The sequence below is a fragment of the Onychomys torridus genome, chromosome 8 (genome assembly GCF_903995425.1).
Source record: "Onychomys torridus chromosome 8, mOncTor1.1, whole genome shotgun sequence".
NCBI lineage: Eukaryota > Metazoa > Chordata > Mammalia > Rodentia > Cricetidae > Onychomys > Onychomys torridus.
This window is the reverse complement of record NC_050450.1, coordinates 94230984-94249534: the sequence shown is the minus strand read 5'-3', so window position 1 is coordinate 94249534 and position 18551 is coordinate 94230984. Positions and strand designations below refer to the sequence as shown.

At 53.1% G+C, this 18551-nt stretch overlaps 1 protein-coding gene across 2 annotated transcripts in view; it reads left to right on the top strand.

Moving 5' to 3' along the window:
* Positions 1 to 14862, top strand: part of Scn4a (sodium voltage-gated channel alpha subunit 4) — a 28673-nt gene extending 13811 nt beyond the window's left edge. Inside the window, exons 14-25 of one of the 2 annotated variants that reach the window (XM_036198133.1) lie at positions 2670 to 3146; positions 5271 to 5406; positions 5796 to 5950; positions 6765 to 6938; positions 7399 to 7521; positions 8962 to 9240; positions 9517 to 9570; positions 9767 to 9904; positions 10547 to 10651; positions 11231 to 11501; positions 12473 to 13642; positions 13787 to 14862. In XM_036198133.1, the coding sequence (XP_036054026.1) occupies positions 2670 to 3146; positions 5271 to 5406; positions 5796 to 5950; positions 6765 to 6938; positions 7399 to 7521; positions 8962 to 9240; positions 9517 to 9570; positions 9767 to 9904; positions 10547 to 10651; positions 11231 to 11501; positions 12473 to 13642; positions 13787 to 13869 (3165 nt within the window). In that variant the 3' untranslated portion in view covers positions 13870 to 14862. Of the gene's footprint in view, positions 1 to 2669; positions 3147 to 5270; positions 5407 to 5795; positions 5951 to 6764; positions 6939 to 7398; positions 7522 to 8961; positions 9241 to 9516; positions 9571 to 9766; positions 9905 to 10546; positions 10652 to 11230; positions 11502 to 12472; positions 13663 to 13786 lie in introns of both variants that reach the window. The other variant, XM_036198135.1, reaches the window with a different exon arrangement.
* Positions 14863 to 18551: the final 3689 nt, after the last annotated feature.

The following is an 18551-nucleotide window of genomic DNA, read 5'->3' as shown; positions in this document are numbered from 1 at the left end:
TCTTTTTCCTCGGTTTTCCTGTCTGGAAAATGAGGACGTCAATGGTGGTTCTCATAAGGGTTACCTGGCGCAGGCTCAGTGCTTAGCCTCTGAGTTCAGGGAGGTCAGATGTCACAGGTGCATGGTTTTAGGTTAGTAATCATTATAATAAAATCAGTGACCACCTCCCCTTGGGGGAGGGGGAGGTTCCAGCCATTAGCCCAAAGCTTCTGGTAACCTTCCCCCACACCCCTGTGAGGCCGGGAATGCTGTCTCTGCACTGGAGGAGGCCCAGAGATACCCAGCTCTTGAGATGCTGAGCTGGGACTGGAGCCTGGGTCTGTGACTCTAGTAACTATGACGCCAGTGAGGCCGCAGTGATCCCGGTGCCCTTGATGCTGACAGCTCTTGTTCAGCGTTTGCCCAGAGTCTTGAGCTCAGTGTGTGTAGTCCGTCAGTCCTCACCATCACCCGAGCAGGGGTGGACTAACGTGTCTATTTCAGAGAGCAGGAAGCAAAGGCTCAGAGCTAATGTATTCGAAGCCAAGTTTTCTGGTTCCAGAATCTACAGTCGTGGCGTGGCACTGCCTCTGTGTACTGTGACACACACACACACACACACACACACACACACCCTACTGTCTCTTCCAGCCCATCTCTATGACTCTCCCAATTTGCTCAGAGGGCTTGCAGCAGCCCAGGGAGACAGTGTGCTCATCTCCTCCTTGGGCACCGTCCCCTCTCAGCCCTCTCCCTCTCAGGCTTCAGAGGAGCAGGCGTCTGCCAGAGGGCACCAGGGCACCCTGCCAGCGTTCATGAGCACACACACCCTCTGCATTCACAGCACTTGGTCGCTTCCTCTGGCTTAGCGTGAAGAGGGAGAAGGGACTAAGACATGGGTACCCCACCCCACAGAGCTCCCAGGGAGACTGCCCCTCCCCCCTTTGCCTGAGAAGGCTATTTCTGTCCCAGGCAGGAGCCGTGTGCAAACCCTGCTGACCCAGAGAGCAGCTAATTCCCATCTCAAATGTGTTTCTGGCAACTGGATGTCCCCTCCCCAAAGGGAGAAGAAAGACCAGTAAATATGGGAGCAACGGCAGGAAGCTATGAGATCTGAGACCCCAAGCACATTCCCCCAAAAAGGATTTTAATATAATTTTTAAAGACATTAAACTGATAGTTGAGACAATGATGAGAAGACCTTGGAGGACACTGATCGTGCCAGGCAGTGGGACACATGAAGACAGTCAAGGACAGTAGATTTTCACACATAAGCTCCCTTATTCCCTCATGGCCAGGAGCGTAAGACCATGGCTATGCCCTTGGCAGGCAGAAGCTGTGACCTCCTGCCCCAGACAACTTCACCTTCATCTTGCTGTTCAAAGATGGGTGGGCTAGTGGGAGGAAGGGCCGCCATATTGCAAGCCTCCCAAGATACAGGTCATCTTGTAGTGCAAAGCAGTGGTGCCCTCTAAGGTTGTATAACAGCATTAGAAACCTGAGATGTAGTCCTGGCCTGTGCTGTCTGTCTTAGGACAAATCATTCCACCATTCAGGGACTTACTTTTCTTACTTACAAAACGCTAACCCACCCTCGGGTTAATTTAATTTAATTTAATTTAATTTAATTCCCCCACCTTGCACAATTATCTATTATTGCATGTGTAATAGCAGCCAGTCTGAGTACCTAGTAAGTCTTCTATCTCTGTTGTTTGTTTGTTTGTTTGTTTAGCAATCACAATGTGCTGGAATTATCTTCATTTTACATTAAACTAAAGCATAGGATAGCCTAATAAACTGAAGTGTAGAGCTGGGTGGCATGGTTCCAAAACTTATTTCCTAGTCTCTGTTGCCACCTATATCCATGGTATGGGATTTGTCTGATCAAAGCCCTGTTTCTACTAGGCTGCGGGCTCTCTGAGGCCAGGAGGCAGGAATATAGTCATTGTCCCCTGGAAAATAAAATGGAGGGAGTGGATGGGTTCACTATGGCCTTTAAAGACCTAGTCAGCAGTGGAATGCTGGTGGTGCACGCCTTTAATCCCAGCACTCAGAAGACAGATAGATGCAGGTGGATCTCTATGAGTTCGAGGCCAGTCTGGTCTACAGAGCGAGTTCTAGGGTAACCAGGGCTACACACAGAAACCCATCTCATAAAACAAATGAACAAAACAACAGTAAGGAAAAAAGGGATTCCTAAAAGTTTAGAAGCTTGGACCTGGGCAACAGTGAAAGCAGAGCCTCTGTCATCCAGCACACCACCCCAAACCCTGTCACTGCCTTGGGCAGCAGGGTCCCATGACAGACGTGAACCTCAGTTTCCATATCTGTAGGGTGGGACTGATACTAGGAGCCCTCCGCTGGCAATCATGAGTACCATCTTCCCCAGTAGATGACATCCTTTTATATTTGTTTATTTATGTGTTTATTTTTGAGACAGTGTCTCTCTACGTAGTCCTGGCTGTCCTGGAACTCGCTCTGTAGACCAGGCTGCCTCAGACTCACATCTGCTGCCTCTGCCTCCTGAGTGCTGGGATTAAAGGTGTGTACGGCCGCACCTGGAAGATGGCATTCTCTTAAGTGTCCAACATGAGGCAGTTCTGGTGTATAGTCCTGAGGATCCCATTAGGGGTGAAGGTGGTATCCCTCCGACCCTGGCTGGCCTGAGACCCTCTGCCCTTGCTTTTCAGGTCCTGAATCTGTTCCTGGCTCTCCTGCTGAGTTCCTTCAGTGCCGACAGCTTGGCAGCATCAGATGAAGATGGCGAGATGAACAACCTGCAGATTGCCATCGGGCGCATCAAGTGGGGCATTGGCTTTGCCAAAGCCTTCCTCCTGGGGCTGTTGCATGGCAAGATCCTGAGCCCCAAGGACATCATGCTTAGCCTGGGTGAGCCCGGGGGTGCTGGGGAGACTGGAGAAAGTGCTCCCGAGGACGAGAAGAAGGAACCGCCACCAGAAGATGAAAACAAGGACCTGAAGGACAATCATATCCTGAACCACGTGGGCCTGACTGACGGCCCCCGCTCCAGCATCGAGCTGGATCACCTCAACTTCATCAACAACCCCTACCTCACCATTCAGGTGCCCATTGCCTCGGAGGAGTCCGACCTGGAGATGCCCACAGAGGAGGAGACTGACACCTTCTCGGAGCCTGAAGACATCAAGGTGATCCCATTGAGGGTCTGGCTGCCGGGGACGGGGGCCAGTAAGACCCAGCTTTAAAATTTTGCTTAACTTTAGACAAGTCGTAAAACCTTTCTGACCCTGAGTTTCTTCATCGGTGAAAGGTTCCTGCCCTGTGGCATTGTGTTGTGTTGGTTCACACACAGCCAGCTCTCTGTGAGTGTTAGGGCAGACACCAGGATTGCTCCAACTGGCCAGGCCAAAACTCTACCTGGGCCCTGTCTGCCAGCAGAAAGCATTCTGGACAGATGCCCCTATCTGTGGCACTTCAGCTCCACCACTGTGGACCCAAGAGGGATCTCCCCCCCCCCCCCCCTTTTGGTTTTTTTGAGGCAGAATTTCTCTGTGTAACAGGTCTGGCTGTCCTGGAACTCACTCTGTAGACCAGGCTGGCCCGGAACTCACAGGGCTCTGCCCCTGCTTCCTGAGTGCTGGGATTAAAGGCTGCACCACCATGCCCAGCTCCAACAGGCCTCTCTGAAATAACCCCCTGGGCTTAAAGGCCCTGCCAAGTCTTTGCCCTGCATATGTTCAGGTCTGATCTATAGCTCCAAAGCCCCCTGCAGGCTGAAAGTGGCACAATCACTTATCTCTGCATAGAATTCCTCTGGGGCTGTTCCAAACTTCCTGGACCTGGTACCAGGTCCAGGCCAGTGATCTGAGGACAGCAAGAGAACCCAAAAGGAGTTTGGAAACAAGGATAAGTCAGAGTCCTGATCCACTCAGCCCTGCTGGCCTAAGATAGCTCACTCCTCCTGACCCTCCCTTTGAGGGTTTAGGAGGTTACTGAGACACAGGTGGTGGTCACCCTCAAAGTCTGGGACCCTGTCGGGGCTACCTTGGGGAGCTGACTGAACTCCTCACACTTCCTGCAGCCCTAATAGGAAAAAGATTACCGAGATGGAAGCAAAGGATGATACCCACCCCACCCTGGTGGGGGCACTAATGAACTTTGCCCTAAAAGCTCTTGACTCCTTATCCCCAGCCCCAGCACACACCAGTATGGGGTGGCATGTTGACTTCGCGGGGGCTTGAGTGCTATGGTGCTATAAATAAGCCAGGAAACATAGCACCAGCCTCGACCTCGGTATTAGGAACTCAGTGCGGGAGGGGCTAGCTGGAGCGTGGCAGGCCCATGACTTTGGGAAGGCAAGAGGTCTGAGGAGCAAGCAGAGCTCAAGGGCCATTGTGAGAGTTGACATGTGAGGATGGGGCCAGGGTGTATGCTCTGATTGGCCAGATGCTCCATGCCTCAGTTTTCCTTTCTGTCAACTGTCAACAAGACCTGCCCACCCTTGGTTTTCTGGCTAGTGCACTGGGTACAGAGCTACAACACACACACACACACACACACACACACACACACACACACACACACACACACGGAAGGGGCTGCCCAATTCATCTTTCTCTTCAGAGACTTCACCATGAAGGATCTCCTTGAAGCATGGAGGCCAGCCTGAGAATCTGGCCTGGGATTACACCGGGAGGTTGGAGGAGGCCTGGCTAGGCCAGAGCACCAGCCCCCACACCCCTCCCCCCCCTGTGATCAGATTCCCTTGGCGCCACACTGGAGCCTTGGCAGGGGAAAATTTTTCCATCCTCTCTGGATCTCTCAGCCAAACAGACCCTGCGGGTGGGAAGGCTTGGACTCTGGGGGCACCATGTGCCTGCTCTCTGCAGCTGTGGCAGCCCAGATCTCTCTCGGCTCTGCTTCTTACCCTTGCCCCTTCAAAAGCACCTTCGGGCCTCTTTTCTTCTGCTGACCCTACACTTCCTAGGACCCCACCGGGCTGAGCCCCCACCAAGCATCCCTTAGCCCATCTTCTGTCCTCAGGAGGCCTCCTCACAACTTCACTGTGATTTCCTAGGTCTCAAGTGCCATGAGGGCAGAACTGAGGACATCTTGGTCACTAGGGTGCTTTCGCCAGAATATAGTGATAGTTTTGCAAGGTTTACTATGTGAATGAATGAATGAACTAACGAATGAATGGAGCCTGCTCTTCTCTCTTCTCCTTTCTGTCTGATCTCCCATACTACCCCACCTATTGGGTAATACGGGGACTTCTTGGGACCCAGGAGTGACGTGCCCTGTGGTCCCCACAGAAGCCACTACAGCCTCTCCACGATGGGAACTCGTCCGTCTGCAGCACAGCTGACTACAAGCCCCCTGAAGAGGACCCGGAGGAGCAGGCTGAGGAGAACCCCGAGGGGGAGCTACCTGAGGAATGCTTCACAGAGGGTGAGGACACACCTACAGACCAGCCCCACACCCGGGCCAGAGGAGGGCTACAGAAACACACAGGGTTTTCTTCCCTGGTGCCGCTCAACTTGCCTTACCTGGGAAGCCAACACCTGAGCCTGAGAAGCCTAGACCAGGCAAGATGGGGGAGCATGGGGCAGCAGCTGTCCTAAGCTTGCTTGTGAACCATCTTTCCTCCTGGGTCCATTTTAGCAGCAGTTGGCGCATGGATGGAATGGGCTGTAGAGAGGGTCCTTGAGCCCCCATGGGAACCAGATGGAGCCAGGTGTGGGGAGGAGGTGGGACCCTGTTCTTGGGGCCACTTGGGGGTGGAAAGGTGCATCCTGAAACACCTAATGGCCAGTGACATGTACCACCCTGCTTCCCAGCCTGTGTGCAACGCTGCCCCTGCCTCTATGTGGACATCTCCCAGGGCCGTGGGAAAATGTGGTGGACACTGCGCCGGGCCTGTTTCAAGATTGTTGAGCACAACTGGTTTGAGACCTTTATTGTCTTCATGATCCTGCTCAGCAGCGGAGCCCTGGTAGGCACCTTCCCCCAGCGGGCAGGGTGGGAACAGAAGCAGGGGCTTGCTCCCTAAGGCTCCCTTTATACCAAGGGTGGATGCAGACAGCACTCTTCCAAACCCAGAGAATCCAGAGGCTCATCTGTATTTCTGACAGATGTTTTTAGAAGTGTGTGTGTGTGTGTGTGTGTGTGTGTGTGTGTGTGTGCTTGTGTGTGTGTTTGTATGCATGCATGTAGAGGCCCCGAGGTAGGTGGCAGCCATCTTTCTCTGCTGTTCTCCACTTTCTGTATTGAGGCAGGGTCTCTCACTGAACTCAGAACTAACTGTCTAGGCTAGGCTGGCTGGCCATCTTGCTCCGGGGATTGCTCCCGTCTCTGTCTCCTGAGTACTGGAGCTGCCACCTCTATTTAGCCTGACATAGGTTCTGTGATTCTGAACTCCAGCTCTCCTGCTTACAGGACAGCAGTGGTCCCTCCCCAGCCCAGCATCAGTTTCCAAAGCAGAAGACAGGGTCCTTTGTTTTATAGTCTCTGTCCCCTCAGCCAGTGGGGAGGCAGGTGGGCCTGGGAATTTGGAATTAAGGGTAGACAGGACTGAAGATACATCACTGTGGACCTCCAGCAGCTGGTTGAGAACTGAGACTCCTTCCTACAAGGAAGTTTGCCCCTTCCAGTGATAGACGGGGGGCTGGAAGTTCCCCAGGGGTGTCCCAATCTACCTCCCAAGGAAGAGCCCTGGGAACCAGCAGCAGCAAGCAGGATGGGGGAACAGAGCTTGCTGCCCCAACTTCTGAGCCCCTGGCCATTGTGGGTTGTACTGGTGTCCCCAGGCCTTCGAGGACATCTACATTGAGCAGAGGAAGACCATCCGTACCATCCTGGAGTATGCAGACAAGGTCTTCACCTACATCTTCATCCTGGAGATGCTGCTTAAGTGGGTGGCCTACGGCTTCAAGGTGTATTTCACTAATGCCTGGTGCTGGCTCGATTTCCTCATTGTGGACGTGAGTCCCCCGGGTCTAGTCACACAGTCAGATGTCAAGACCTTCAGGGAGCCCAGGCTCTTGGAGATGGGACCCCTCCAAATTCATGCAGAGAGTCAGCCCCCCCCCCCCCCCCCCCCCCCCGGTCAGCACTGTTCCCTATATATAGACTGACCTCTTGCTTCCAGATACTACAGCCCAGGCCTGGGGCTTTATGATCCCTGCCAGTGCAAGGGCAGGATTTCATATGTCCTTTGATAGGCACACAGGACCATACGAGACGGGCACTGTCTTTCCCATTTACTGTCATAGGTGACATGATTGAGAGGTACTAGAGGTCACAGGCTACTCTTCCCACCAGACAGGATCATCCGCCAGGGATTAGATCTACAGGAGACAAACAGAAATTGAGGTTCCCCTCTTGTCCCTGGCTGGAGGAAAGCCAGGGACCCTGCACCTCCTGAACACACATTTCCTACAGGTCTCCATCATCAGCCTGGTGGCCAACTGGCTGGGCTACTCTGAGCTGGGGCCCATCAAATCCCTGCGCACACTGAGGGCCCTGCGTCCCCTGAGGGCGCTGTCTCGATTTGAGGGTATGAGGGTGAGTATTGGATGGGGAATGCTGAGGAGGACTCAGGGCGCGGGAGCAGCCACCATGGGGCAGGGTTACAAGGTACATGACAATATGTCGGTCAACCAGGGACTGGCTGTGACCCATCTTCAGGAAGCCCCGTTCTCATTAACTTACCCCTGCCACCACTGGAGGGCAGCAGAGGCTGCTGTAGTGGCCCGGAAGGCTTGAGGCAAGAGGAAGGAAGGTTGGCCTGTGGGTTTATGGGTCTCCCCACCTCAGATTGGGGCCCCCCAGGGCCCTATAACAGGAACACGTGAGCAAGTACTTCTGCTCCAGTATTGAGCCTGCCCCTCTCGAGCGTGGAACCATGCCTTTGGCTTCAGGGGCACTTTAGTGAAGATCCCCAGAGGTCTGTGAGAGCAGAAGTCACAGGTGAACACAGGGTCTGGGCAAGTTGGATGGGACTTCCATCAGGGACAGAAGATCTACTGGGAATGAGATCTCATTCCAGGGCAGTAGCAAGCTCAACCTAAGCACTCCGACCTCCCCAGTTCATGTAAGATGTTGGCCCAAGGCTGGGCCCCCAATCCTGGTGCTGGGGACCTCTGCCCGCTGAGAGAAATAACCTGCTCATGGCCAACTGAGTGATTTGAAGAGACATATAGCATCCTCAGCTCCTGCCACCCACTCTGACTAGAGGTCGTGAGAAAGCTCTTACTTAAAGGGGAACTGATCAGGCTAGGGTGTGGCTCGGTTGGTAGAGTGGTCACCTAGCATGCACAAAGCCCTGGGGACAATCCCCTGAACCTCATACATTAGATGTGGTGGCACACACCTCTAACCCCAGCACTCAGGAGGTGGAGGCAGGAGCAGTATCTCAAGGGCTTCTTCAGCTAAACAGCAAGTTCAAATCCAGCCCAGGATACATGAGACCCTGTCTCAAAAACAATTAAAAAGGGGTGGGAGGGTAACATCAGGGGGCACAATTCTCAGATTCATCCAAGACTAAAACAGTTTGGTAAGCCTATATGGCCAGGGCTGGTAAGGGACAGGGACCTGACCCTGAATCCTATTGCTCTGCGGACCTTGATGGCTTCTTTTTTATGCCTTTCTGTGTCTTTCACTGATGCGGTGAGCCAAGCCAGGTCACATGGGCTGAGTTTCCTACGAGGCTAAGAAAGCAGTGTTTATCTCCTGCCTTGTGACCCATGACCTGGCAGCTTCCAGAGAAGCCTGGCACCCTCATTCTGCCTTGATGGCTTCAGCCAAGCAGAGAGCCCTTCTAGAGGACCAGTCTGCTAGCTCCCTGCCCCTACACCTTACCCCTGTACACATATGCCCCAGCAGACTCCTCTCCCACTTGGACTGGCCAGTGCTCAGCTCTGCCTGGTCCCCTGGTTGGGAGTCCCCAGTGAGATGCCTAAGAATAGCTCCCGCAATAACCCCCACCACCACCCTGGCCCCTAGGTGGTGGTGAACGCTCTCCTGGGAGCCATCCCCTCCATCATGAATGTGCTCCTTGTGTGCCTCATCTTCTGGCTCATCTTCAGCATCATGGGGGTCAACTTGTTTGCTGGGAAGTTCTACTACTGTGTCAACACCACCACCTATAAGAGATTCGACATCTCTGTGGTCAACAACAAGTCTGAGTGTGAAAGCCTCATGCACACGGGCCAGGTCCGCTGGATGAACGTCAAGGTCAACTATGACAACGTGGGTCTGGGCTATCTCTCCCTCCTTCAGGTGGTGAGTGACACCCACTGAGCCTTCTCAGAACTGGGGAGAAGTGCCCAGTTGTCCCTCATCATCTCAGAATCCACTATTCCATGTTAGGGGTGGCCAACCCTTTCTGCAATGCCATGGGACCTGGAGGTGGTGTTTATCTCTCTCTAGTCTCTTTGATGCTGCCCAGTGAGGTCCTGGCAGGTGGTCTTTGGAGAGGTCTTGATTAGGGAAGGGAAGGAGATTGAATGGTGGTGTATGGGACAGCCCCTCCCCTCATGACTTGCCATGATCTCTCAGGCCACTTTCAAGGGTTGGATGGACATCATGTATGCAGCCGTGGACTCCCGGGAGGTGAGTTGGCTCACTGGGTTGATAATTAAGTTAGAGGGGAGCTGATAGTGGCCCATTCTGCCATCCCCACGTCCACCCCACCTCCACCTCGCCATGCTAGCTCTTTGGTAGCCCAGCAGCCTGGGGAGGAGGGGAGTGCCGCTCATAGTACTTTGGGGAACAAAGAGAAACCCGGTGCATGTACCTCACCCTGCAGAAGGAGGAGCAGCCGCAGTATGAGGTGAACATCTACATGTACCTTTACTTCGTCATCTTCATCATCTTTGGCTCCTTTTTCACGCTCAATCTCTTCATCGGTGTCATCATTGACAACTTCAACCAACAGAAAAAGAAGATGAGTATCTGGCCCTCCCCGGAGGGCCCCTCCCCCGCCCATTCACTTATTTCTTCCTATAGTCATCAGCTGCCTGAGCAGCCCTGAGCAGTCATTGACCTGGATACCTGGGCAGCAAGCGTGGATTGAAACCCCTCTAGCGGACCAAACAGTGACTTGACCCCTGGAGTTTCGTTTTCCCAATCTATAAAATGAGCTGGACGTAGAGCCAGACAAGGCGACACACACCTGAGTTTCAGCACTAAGTGGTCTGGGGCAATAAGTTCACGAGTTGTAGGCCAGCCTGGGCTACATAGTGTATTTGAGGCCAGCCTATGCTACAAAGAGAGACCCTATCTCAATAACAATAAATTAAGTAGATACAAGCTAAAGACCCACTGGTGAAGTATTAATGGGACTTACCTTGAAACTGGGAAATGGGCCTGAAACCCTCTCACTCCCTCCTTCTTTTACTCACCCACCCTTCTTCAGAACCAGTTTCTCCCTTCCCCACCCTCCACCTCTAGCCCCTCTAGAGCCTCTGCCTTCCCACTGGATGCTTCTCAAGGGGTAAAGTCCACCTTCAAGGTAGTGCTTGAGGTGGGGGTCCTGGGAGCAGGGAAAGGGACCCGCCTCAGTCTCATTGTCTCTGCCCTACTATACTTTGGAGGAAAAGATATCTTCATGACAGAGGAGCAGAAGAAATACTACAACGCCATGAAGAAGCTTGGCTCCAAGAAGCCCCAGAAGCCCATTCCCCGACCTCAGGTATCAGGCTCTGGGCCCCTCATCCAGTGGCCTGTACCAGGCTGCTGCTTGAGGGGACAGCAGATGTCCATGCAGCCTTTGCTCTGCTCCACCTCCAAGGACTCAACCTCACAAAGGCTCTGCTCACAAACACAGCAGGTGTCTCTAGGCTCCTGCTACTGATTACCCCTCACCTAGCCCCACACAACTTCCCAGCACCCACCCACCTTCTCAAGTGAGACCTCTGGCCTATGAGACAAGGGCCCCAACAAGGAGCCAGAAGTAGATGTGCATACACCCCAACAAACGATGACTTGGGAAGAAGGGTAGAGATGACTTAGGAACTGTGTACGGAGGAAGGGTCCTAAAGTGGGGGACCGACGAACACAGACGCACCCCCAACACAGAGAATGATGTGTTTCCAGACCCTTCCCTCCTGTGGCATGCTTTGCACCTACTTTCTCCCTCTCCCCCTCCTCCTCCCCCTCCCCAGGCCTCTGTTGAACCGTCCTGCACCTCCCGCTCATACCCATCCTGTCTGGGTCTTGATCGTGTCCCCCGACTCCATGTCCCACATGTGTACGTTCCATCCCACTGCAGAACAAGATCCAGGGCATGGTGTACGACTTCGTGACAAAGCAGGTGTTTGACATCTCCATCATGATCCTCATCTGCCTTAACATGGTTACCATGATGGTGGAGACGGATGACCAGAGCCAGCTCAAGGTGGACATCCTCTACAACATCAACATGGTCTTCATCATCATCTTCACAGGGGAGTGTGTGCTCAAGATGTTTGCTCTGCGCCAATACTACTTCACCATCGGCTGGAATATCTTCGACTTTGTGGTGGTCATCTTATCCATCGTGGGTGAGCTGGCAGGGCCACACCAAAATGAGTCATTCAGGGAAGCCTTCCCTCATGCACATAGACCTGGAACACGCACACACCTATACAAACACACACATGTGTCTGCCATTCTTTCACCTTTAATGCACAAAGGAGTGCATGGCTCACAGGCCACCTGTCATCTGTGCACACATGAAGCCAGCAGGTGTGTACTTGGGTGGCCACATGCTGAGCCAAAAGGAGGAGAGAGGGCTGAAGGGGTAGTTCGTCAATCAAGAGCTTGCTGCGAAGGCACAGGATCTGGGTCTGATCCTCAGGACCCATGTAAAGAAGCCAGGCGTGGTGGCACACCCTTGTGATCTCAGCACTGAGGTAGTGGAGACAGTTGGGACCCTGGGGCTCCCTGGCCAGCCAGCCTAGCCTAATCATTGGGCCTCAGGGCCAGTGAGGGACCCTCTTTCAACAAACAAGGTGGGTGGTATCTGAGGAAAAATGATACATGTGGTTTTTCTCTGGCTTGTGTGCATGCACACACACATATGCACGCGTACAAATAAGTATGTACATACATGTAAACATATACACAAATAAGAAAAGGGTTGCGGAATCTTTATACATTGAGAGGAGAACAGATACCTACAACCACGACCGTAAGTAGGTACTGTTTATTGAGTATTTACTGCATGCCAGGCATTTACTGTGCACTTAACGGGCCTGGCCTCACTCTTGCATGGTGGTTTCATTTCACTCCCATTTTACAGATGAGAACAAGCCACACAGCTATTCTCTCCTCCCTACTCTCTCTTGCCTGTGGTATCTGCAAGCAGATTTAAGGATGGGCCCCATCAATTTTAATATATCCCACCTTCAACTGTCAGGACAAAGTAACCTGGGGCCCCCAAGAGCTCTAGGAGAAGCCATAGTACACAGGGCCAGGCCCCCCAGCCCTCCATGTCCCCAGTGCCTAACCCAGTCTCTGTTTCTCTCTGTAGGCCTTGCGCTTTCTGACTTGATACAGAAATACTTCGTGTCACCCACACTGTTCCGTGTGATCCGCTTGGCACGGATTGGGCGAGTCTTGCGTCTGATCCGTGGGGCCAAGGGCATCCGGACGCTGCTGTTTGCCCTCATGATGTCACTGCCTGCCCTCTTTAACATCGGCCTCCTCCTCTTTCTGGTCATGTTCATCTACTCCATCTTCGGCATGTCCAACTTCGCCTATGTCAAGAAAGAGTCGGGCATCGATGACATGTTTAACTTTGAGACATTTGGCAACAGTATCATCTGCCTCTTTGAGATTACCACATCAGCTGGCTGGGATGGGCTTCTGAACCCCATCCTCAATAGTGGGCCCCCAGATTGCGACCCGACACTGGAGAACCCAGGCACCAGCTTCAAGGGTGACTGTGGCAACCCATCCATTGGCATCTGTTTCTTCTGTAGCTACATCATCATCTCCTTCCTCATCGTAGTCAACATGTACATTGCCATCATCCTAGAGAATTTCAATGTGGCCACTGAGGAGAGCAGCGAGCCCCTCAGTGAGGATGACTTTGAGATGTTCTACGAGACCTGGGAGAAGTTCGACCCGGATGCCACTCAGTTCATCGACTACAGCCGCCTCTCTGACTTTGTGGACACCCTGCAGGAGCCACTGAAAATCGCCAAACCCAACAAGATCAAGCTTATCACATTAGACCTGCCCATGGTGCCGGGGGACAAGATCCACTGCCTGGATATCCTCTTTGCCCTGACTAAAGAGGTACTGGGTGACTCTGGGGAGATGGATGCCCTCAAGCAGACCATGGAGGAGAAGTTTATGGCAGCCAACCCCTCCAAGGTCTCCTATGAGCCCATCACCACCACCCTCAAGAGGAAGCAGGAGGAGGTGTGTGCTATCAAAATCCAGAGGGCATACCGCCGCCACCTGCTGCAGCGCTCTGTGAAGCAGGCCTCCTACATGTACCGCCACAGCCAGGACGGCAATGGAGACGGAGCCCCCGAGAAGGAAGGCTTGATTGCCAACACCATGAACAAGATGTACGGCCCTGAGAATGAGGACAATGGTGTGCAGAGCCAGGGGGAGGAGGAGAAGGACTCTACAGGGGATGCTGGACCCACCATGGAGCTCATACCCACCAGCCCCTTGGACACTGCCCAGACTCCTCCTCCTCCTCCATCAGCACCACTGCCATCATCAGTATCATTACCACCATCAGCACCACTACCACCATCAGCACCACCACCATCAGTATCACTACCATCATCAGCACCATCACCATCATCAGCACCACTACCACCATCAGCACCACCACCACCATCACCACCACCACCATCAGCACCACAGGGGCAGACTGTGCGGCCAGGGGTCAAAGAGTCTCTTGTATAGAGAGTAGTATCAAGGTGGCCAGCTGAGCACTGACACAGGCCTGAAGCTCCCATGAGAGAGCTGTGTACAGAGCTGGAGGGTGGGACTTGGAGGCAGGGGCTACTCAGGGCTTGACGCCTGGGCTGAGGGAAATGGGAATTGTGCCAGGGCTCAGGTGGGGCCGAAGCCACTGCCTCCCAATTTCATCTTTACATTGCTGTGACAGACATTCTCTTGGCCAGGACAGTAGAATGCTGTTCCCTACTTGGGGAAGAGCAGGCACATCATGGAGGGATTGGCTGCCTTGCTGACACTACTCTTACGGGCCCAAGTCCCCCAGCTCTAGCCAGAACAAAGACAAGTCTTAACCTCAAAAACCTACACCTGACCCCAGGGCTTGGCCAGCGCTCCCATCTCTGTGACTGGGACGCAGCTTCCCCCCTGCCAGCTCAGGAGTGCCCTGTAAAAAAGAAATAGTTCTGGTACAGAAATTGCTGCACAGAGCCAATTGGCCACTGGATCCGGATGTGTCACGCTGGAAGCATGACTTCTGAAACCTTTCACCCAGTCATATCCAGGCCGGTGGACAGCTCCCCTGGCTGGCCCCTGGGGGAAGAACCAAGGAAGGACTCCCCTCGGGAATTACCTTTCTCTAGGATGCATGGATGGGTCATACAGGCTGGGTCCTGCCAGCTGCGTTAATGCACTTGGGCCTGAGCCCCCAGGTCTGGCTGCGGTCAGGTTTGATACTCTCTAAGAAGAATCTGTTCGCTCCCTCTTTCCTCTCTCTGCCTTCCTCTGACCCCCAGGGCTGAGACCTCTCCTCCTTCTTGTCTAATCTCTGCCCATCTCTTCCCTGCTCCTTGTCTCTCCTGCTTCCTCAAAGTGCCCCTGAGAATGTTAGAGCCAAGCTCATGGGAGAGGTATTGATGCTGGGGCTAGGGCATGCCATCAAGAAGGCCCACCAGGTTTGGCTTCAGTCTTCCTGCTGCCTGGGAAGGAAAGCCGTTTGCTTTCTTCTCTTTCTTTTCGTTTTTCAAGACAGGGTTTCTCTGTGTAGTTTTGGTGCCTGTCCTGGAACTCACTCTGTGGACGAGGCTGGCCTTGAACTCACAGAGATCCGCCTACCTCTGCCTCCTAAGTGCTGGGATTAAAGACGTGCACCACCACCACCCAGCTGAAAGCCATTTTCTTTAGCTCTGCTCACCAGGACCAGGTTCTGCTGACTCAGAGAACAGAGATCAGATTCGGAAGAGGGAGTGAGGATCCTGCTCGGGGTCTTTGGATTCGGACACTTGTGTGTGTCCCTGTACATCTGTGTGGTTGTGCACCTGCTTGTGAGCCTGAGTTCATGTGTTTGTACACAACTGTATGTATGTGAACCACTTGTGTCTGCAGACACACATGTATCTGTGAATGTTTGTGTCTGTGTGTGTCAGTGTGACAGAGAGGGAGAAGAGAGGATGAAGTGTCTTCACTGCGGGTCTGCTCATCTAAGTATCCCTAAATGTAGGAGAGTGAGTTTTGCTGTGAGGGAGTAAATAAGGATGAACACACACTCTAAACTTTGCACTTGTAATCCTACTTGGCCTAAATTCTTTCTTCTTCTTCTTCTTCTTCTTCTTCTTCTTCTTCTTCTTCTTCTTCTTCTTCTTCTTCTTCTTCTTCTTCTTCTTCTTCTTGTTTCTCATAAACAGCTTGAGTAAAACTCAGGAATCGGCAAAACTTTCAGAACCAGGTGCGCGTGCACACACCTGTCTTCACATATGTGCACACCTCGGGCCAGTCTCCTTGCTTGCTCTGCTCTCTCAGCCCTCCCCGCCTCACCTGGATACCTCTCTGGCTCCCTTCTCAGAGACTCGCTCTTCCCCTTTCTCTCTTTCTTGTCCTCACACCCAGTCTTGTTCCCACTCTGTGTCTCCTTCCCGTATCTCTTCTGTCGAAGGAGTTGAGGTCTCCTTCCTACGGTAACTGACTGTCCCTTTAGAAAGCTTCCCCAGTGAGAGTCAGTAGTTCTCTGCCCAGAACCCACCAACCACGCCTTTCCAGGCCCAGCCCGGTTTGGCCCCCAGAGCCTCAGAATTGTTAGGTCTGATGTTCTCCACCAACTGGTAGAATCACTGCAGAGGAAGGAAGAGCCGTGAGCAGAGGCTGCAGTGCTGCCTGTGGACCCCTCTGCCGAGTGAACCCTGCTCCCACCTTGTCTAGGTGGGAACCAGCCCAAAGCCAGGCTGTCGGATAAGCTTCTTTGTACAGTTCTTATAATAAACTCTCCCCTGGTGCCTCTGGGATGTGGCCTCCTTCTGCACCTCCATGCAGGTGAGGGCTGAGGGAGGCAAGAAGAAGGGTAAACCAGAAACTGTGCCAAGTAGGGATGATGCAGGAGCCTCTGGGAGCCAAGACAGGAAGAGGAAGCCCAGGCTTGTCCTCACGCTCCTTCTCTTCTAATAGGCAGTCCCCCCAAATATGTGTTGGAATCCTCCGTCCATAGTCCCTGTCTCCAGAGGCTCCTTTCACCTCTCTGTCCCCTCATCCAGACCTTGTGGGGTTCATGGTAGTCCCCCCTGCTCTGGGTGCTGTCTTCTCAGTACTACCCTGGTCCCCACCAGAGCCCAGGGCCACATGGACCTGTGCACAGCAGAGACCATTTCTTACAAAGCAAGCTCAGTGCATGTGCCCAGTGGGTGGGGAGCCATTTTACATGGAAGTATATTTTCTAGAGCAATACCTGACTCTAAGCATGAACACCCCTGAGCTTGGGTTCACCCACTCTGCAGGGTTTCTGTGCCTCCTCCCCGGAGAAGAAGTTTCTTCTCACCTACTTCTCCAGAACTTATTTGGGTCTCCCCAGCCCTGAGGACAGAAGGATTGCAGGAGGCCCCAGCCCATCTTTCCAGGATCTCTGGCAGAAGAAGAAAGGAAAAAACATGTGGGGGGTGTAGACAGCAGGGGCTTGGGTCTCAAAATTCTCCCTCCTCATTCCTCTCTTGGTAGAAAGCTTACACACAGCCAAGGATGCAGGGCAGCTTTGGGTGGACACAGCCACCCTACGGAGAACCGGCTACTGGGACTGCCTCTATTTCATACAGATAGATAGAAGGCTTGATCTCTCAGTGGTTAGGACTGGGCACTTTCTCCCTGGGTGCTGTTGGCAGATCAGGCTGAGAAATTACTTCATGGGCCGTGATCCATCTTATCCAGAGCCTTTGTGAACCAGGGGCATCCGCCATGACTGTCACAGTTGCTCAGGCACATCTCTAAGTGCTCTCCTAGGTGAGGGACTTTGGCTAGCACATCTGGGGTTGAACCTGAGTTTAGCAGCCCCTCCTCCTGGCGACTAAGATCTACAGGCCCAGGATACTGAGGCAAGAATGAGAAAGGTTTGAGCCCTTCCTTCCTAACCTCTCCCATCGCAGAGTCCCTGACTTCTTCCCACACGCCTGAGCACCTTGTTTCTCGCCTGTCTTCCACATCTTGTTTTGGTGCTGTCTTCCTGGAAAGGGGAAGAGAAAGGTCACCAGATGCTGGGCTGTGTAGCTAGGACAGCCCAGGGCAGAGGCGGGGGTGGGTTACAAGGCCTCCTGTTCTGGGAAGGAATGGGCGTCACACGCTTGTACAAGGCTTAGTGATGTGGTCACTAGCAAGGGAACAACATGGCCCAAACTGTGACAAATAGCCCTGTGGCCGTGGGGCCCCACTGGCTCCCTGCCTGGCATGAATGGGAATGAAGCCCAAAGGGCTCATCTGCATCCCTCCCATGGGGATGTTGATGTCAACCACCCCCTGCCAACCACTTGTGCCCCCCCCCTACACTTGAGCTCAGAGCCACCTCCTAAGCAATCACTGCCCCTGTACAGCCCAGACAGCACATGTGTGACCCCCAAAAACTTTGCTATTAACCTCCCAACTTTGAGGTTCACTAGCCTCAAAGCCAACAAGCCTTCTATCATTAGCTCCTCAGGGTCCAGTCTACTGAGAGGAGGGACCCTGGACTTTGACTTACTGCCAGGGGAGGGGCCCATGACCCCCATGCTGACCTTAGGCGACATTCTTTTTCTGGTGCTGTGTCTCCTGTGAGCTGAACATCTGACACCTTTTCAGAGAATTTTTTTTTTTTTTACATTGGGAACATCTGGAAAGAATCAAAAAACATGTGGGATTGCCCGGAATGAACTGTTTTTCAGATAAAAATTTAACCCTCTTACCCCCAATTTCCATAACCCAGGACCCTAGCCTACTATACTCCCTTAGTAGCTGACCCTCATACTGTCAAGTGAGGTACAGGCTCAGGACAGAGGTAGGAGTACCCAGACACCACCCTCTCACCTTCTAACCCTGCTGTGGGAAGAAAAGGGCAGCTGTTCTCCAAATGTGGACCATCCTGCCAGCCACACAGGCTGCTGTGGGGGACAGTGAGACGTAATGAGGCTACCAAAGATGTTAACATCTGTCTGTCTTTCCTGGGGATCAGGAGACAAGACAGAAAAAGAAGCTGCTAGGGGAGACATAGACTCGAAGGCGCGAGGCTGCTAAGGGTTTCATAGACCCCGAGGCAAGGACACAAAGCTAAGCTCAGATGAACCCCTGAATGCTGTGGTGCCTACGGTCATGCTTGCTGTTGAGCTAGAACCAAAGAGCCTACAGAACCAGAGGGCTCTCCCATCACAGCCTCACCCCTGCTCAGGACCGCTAGAGCTACGTAC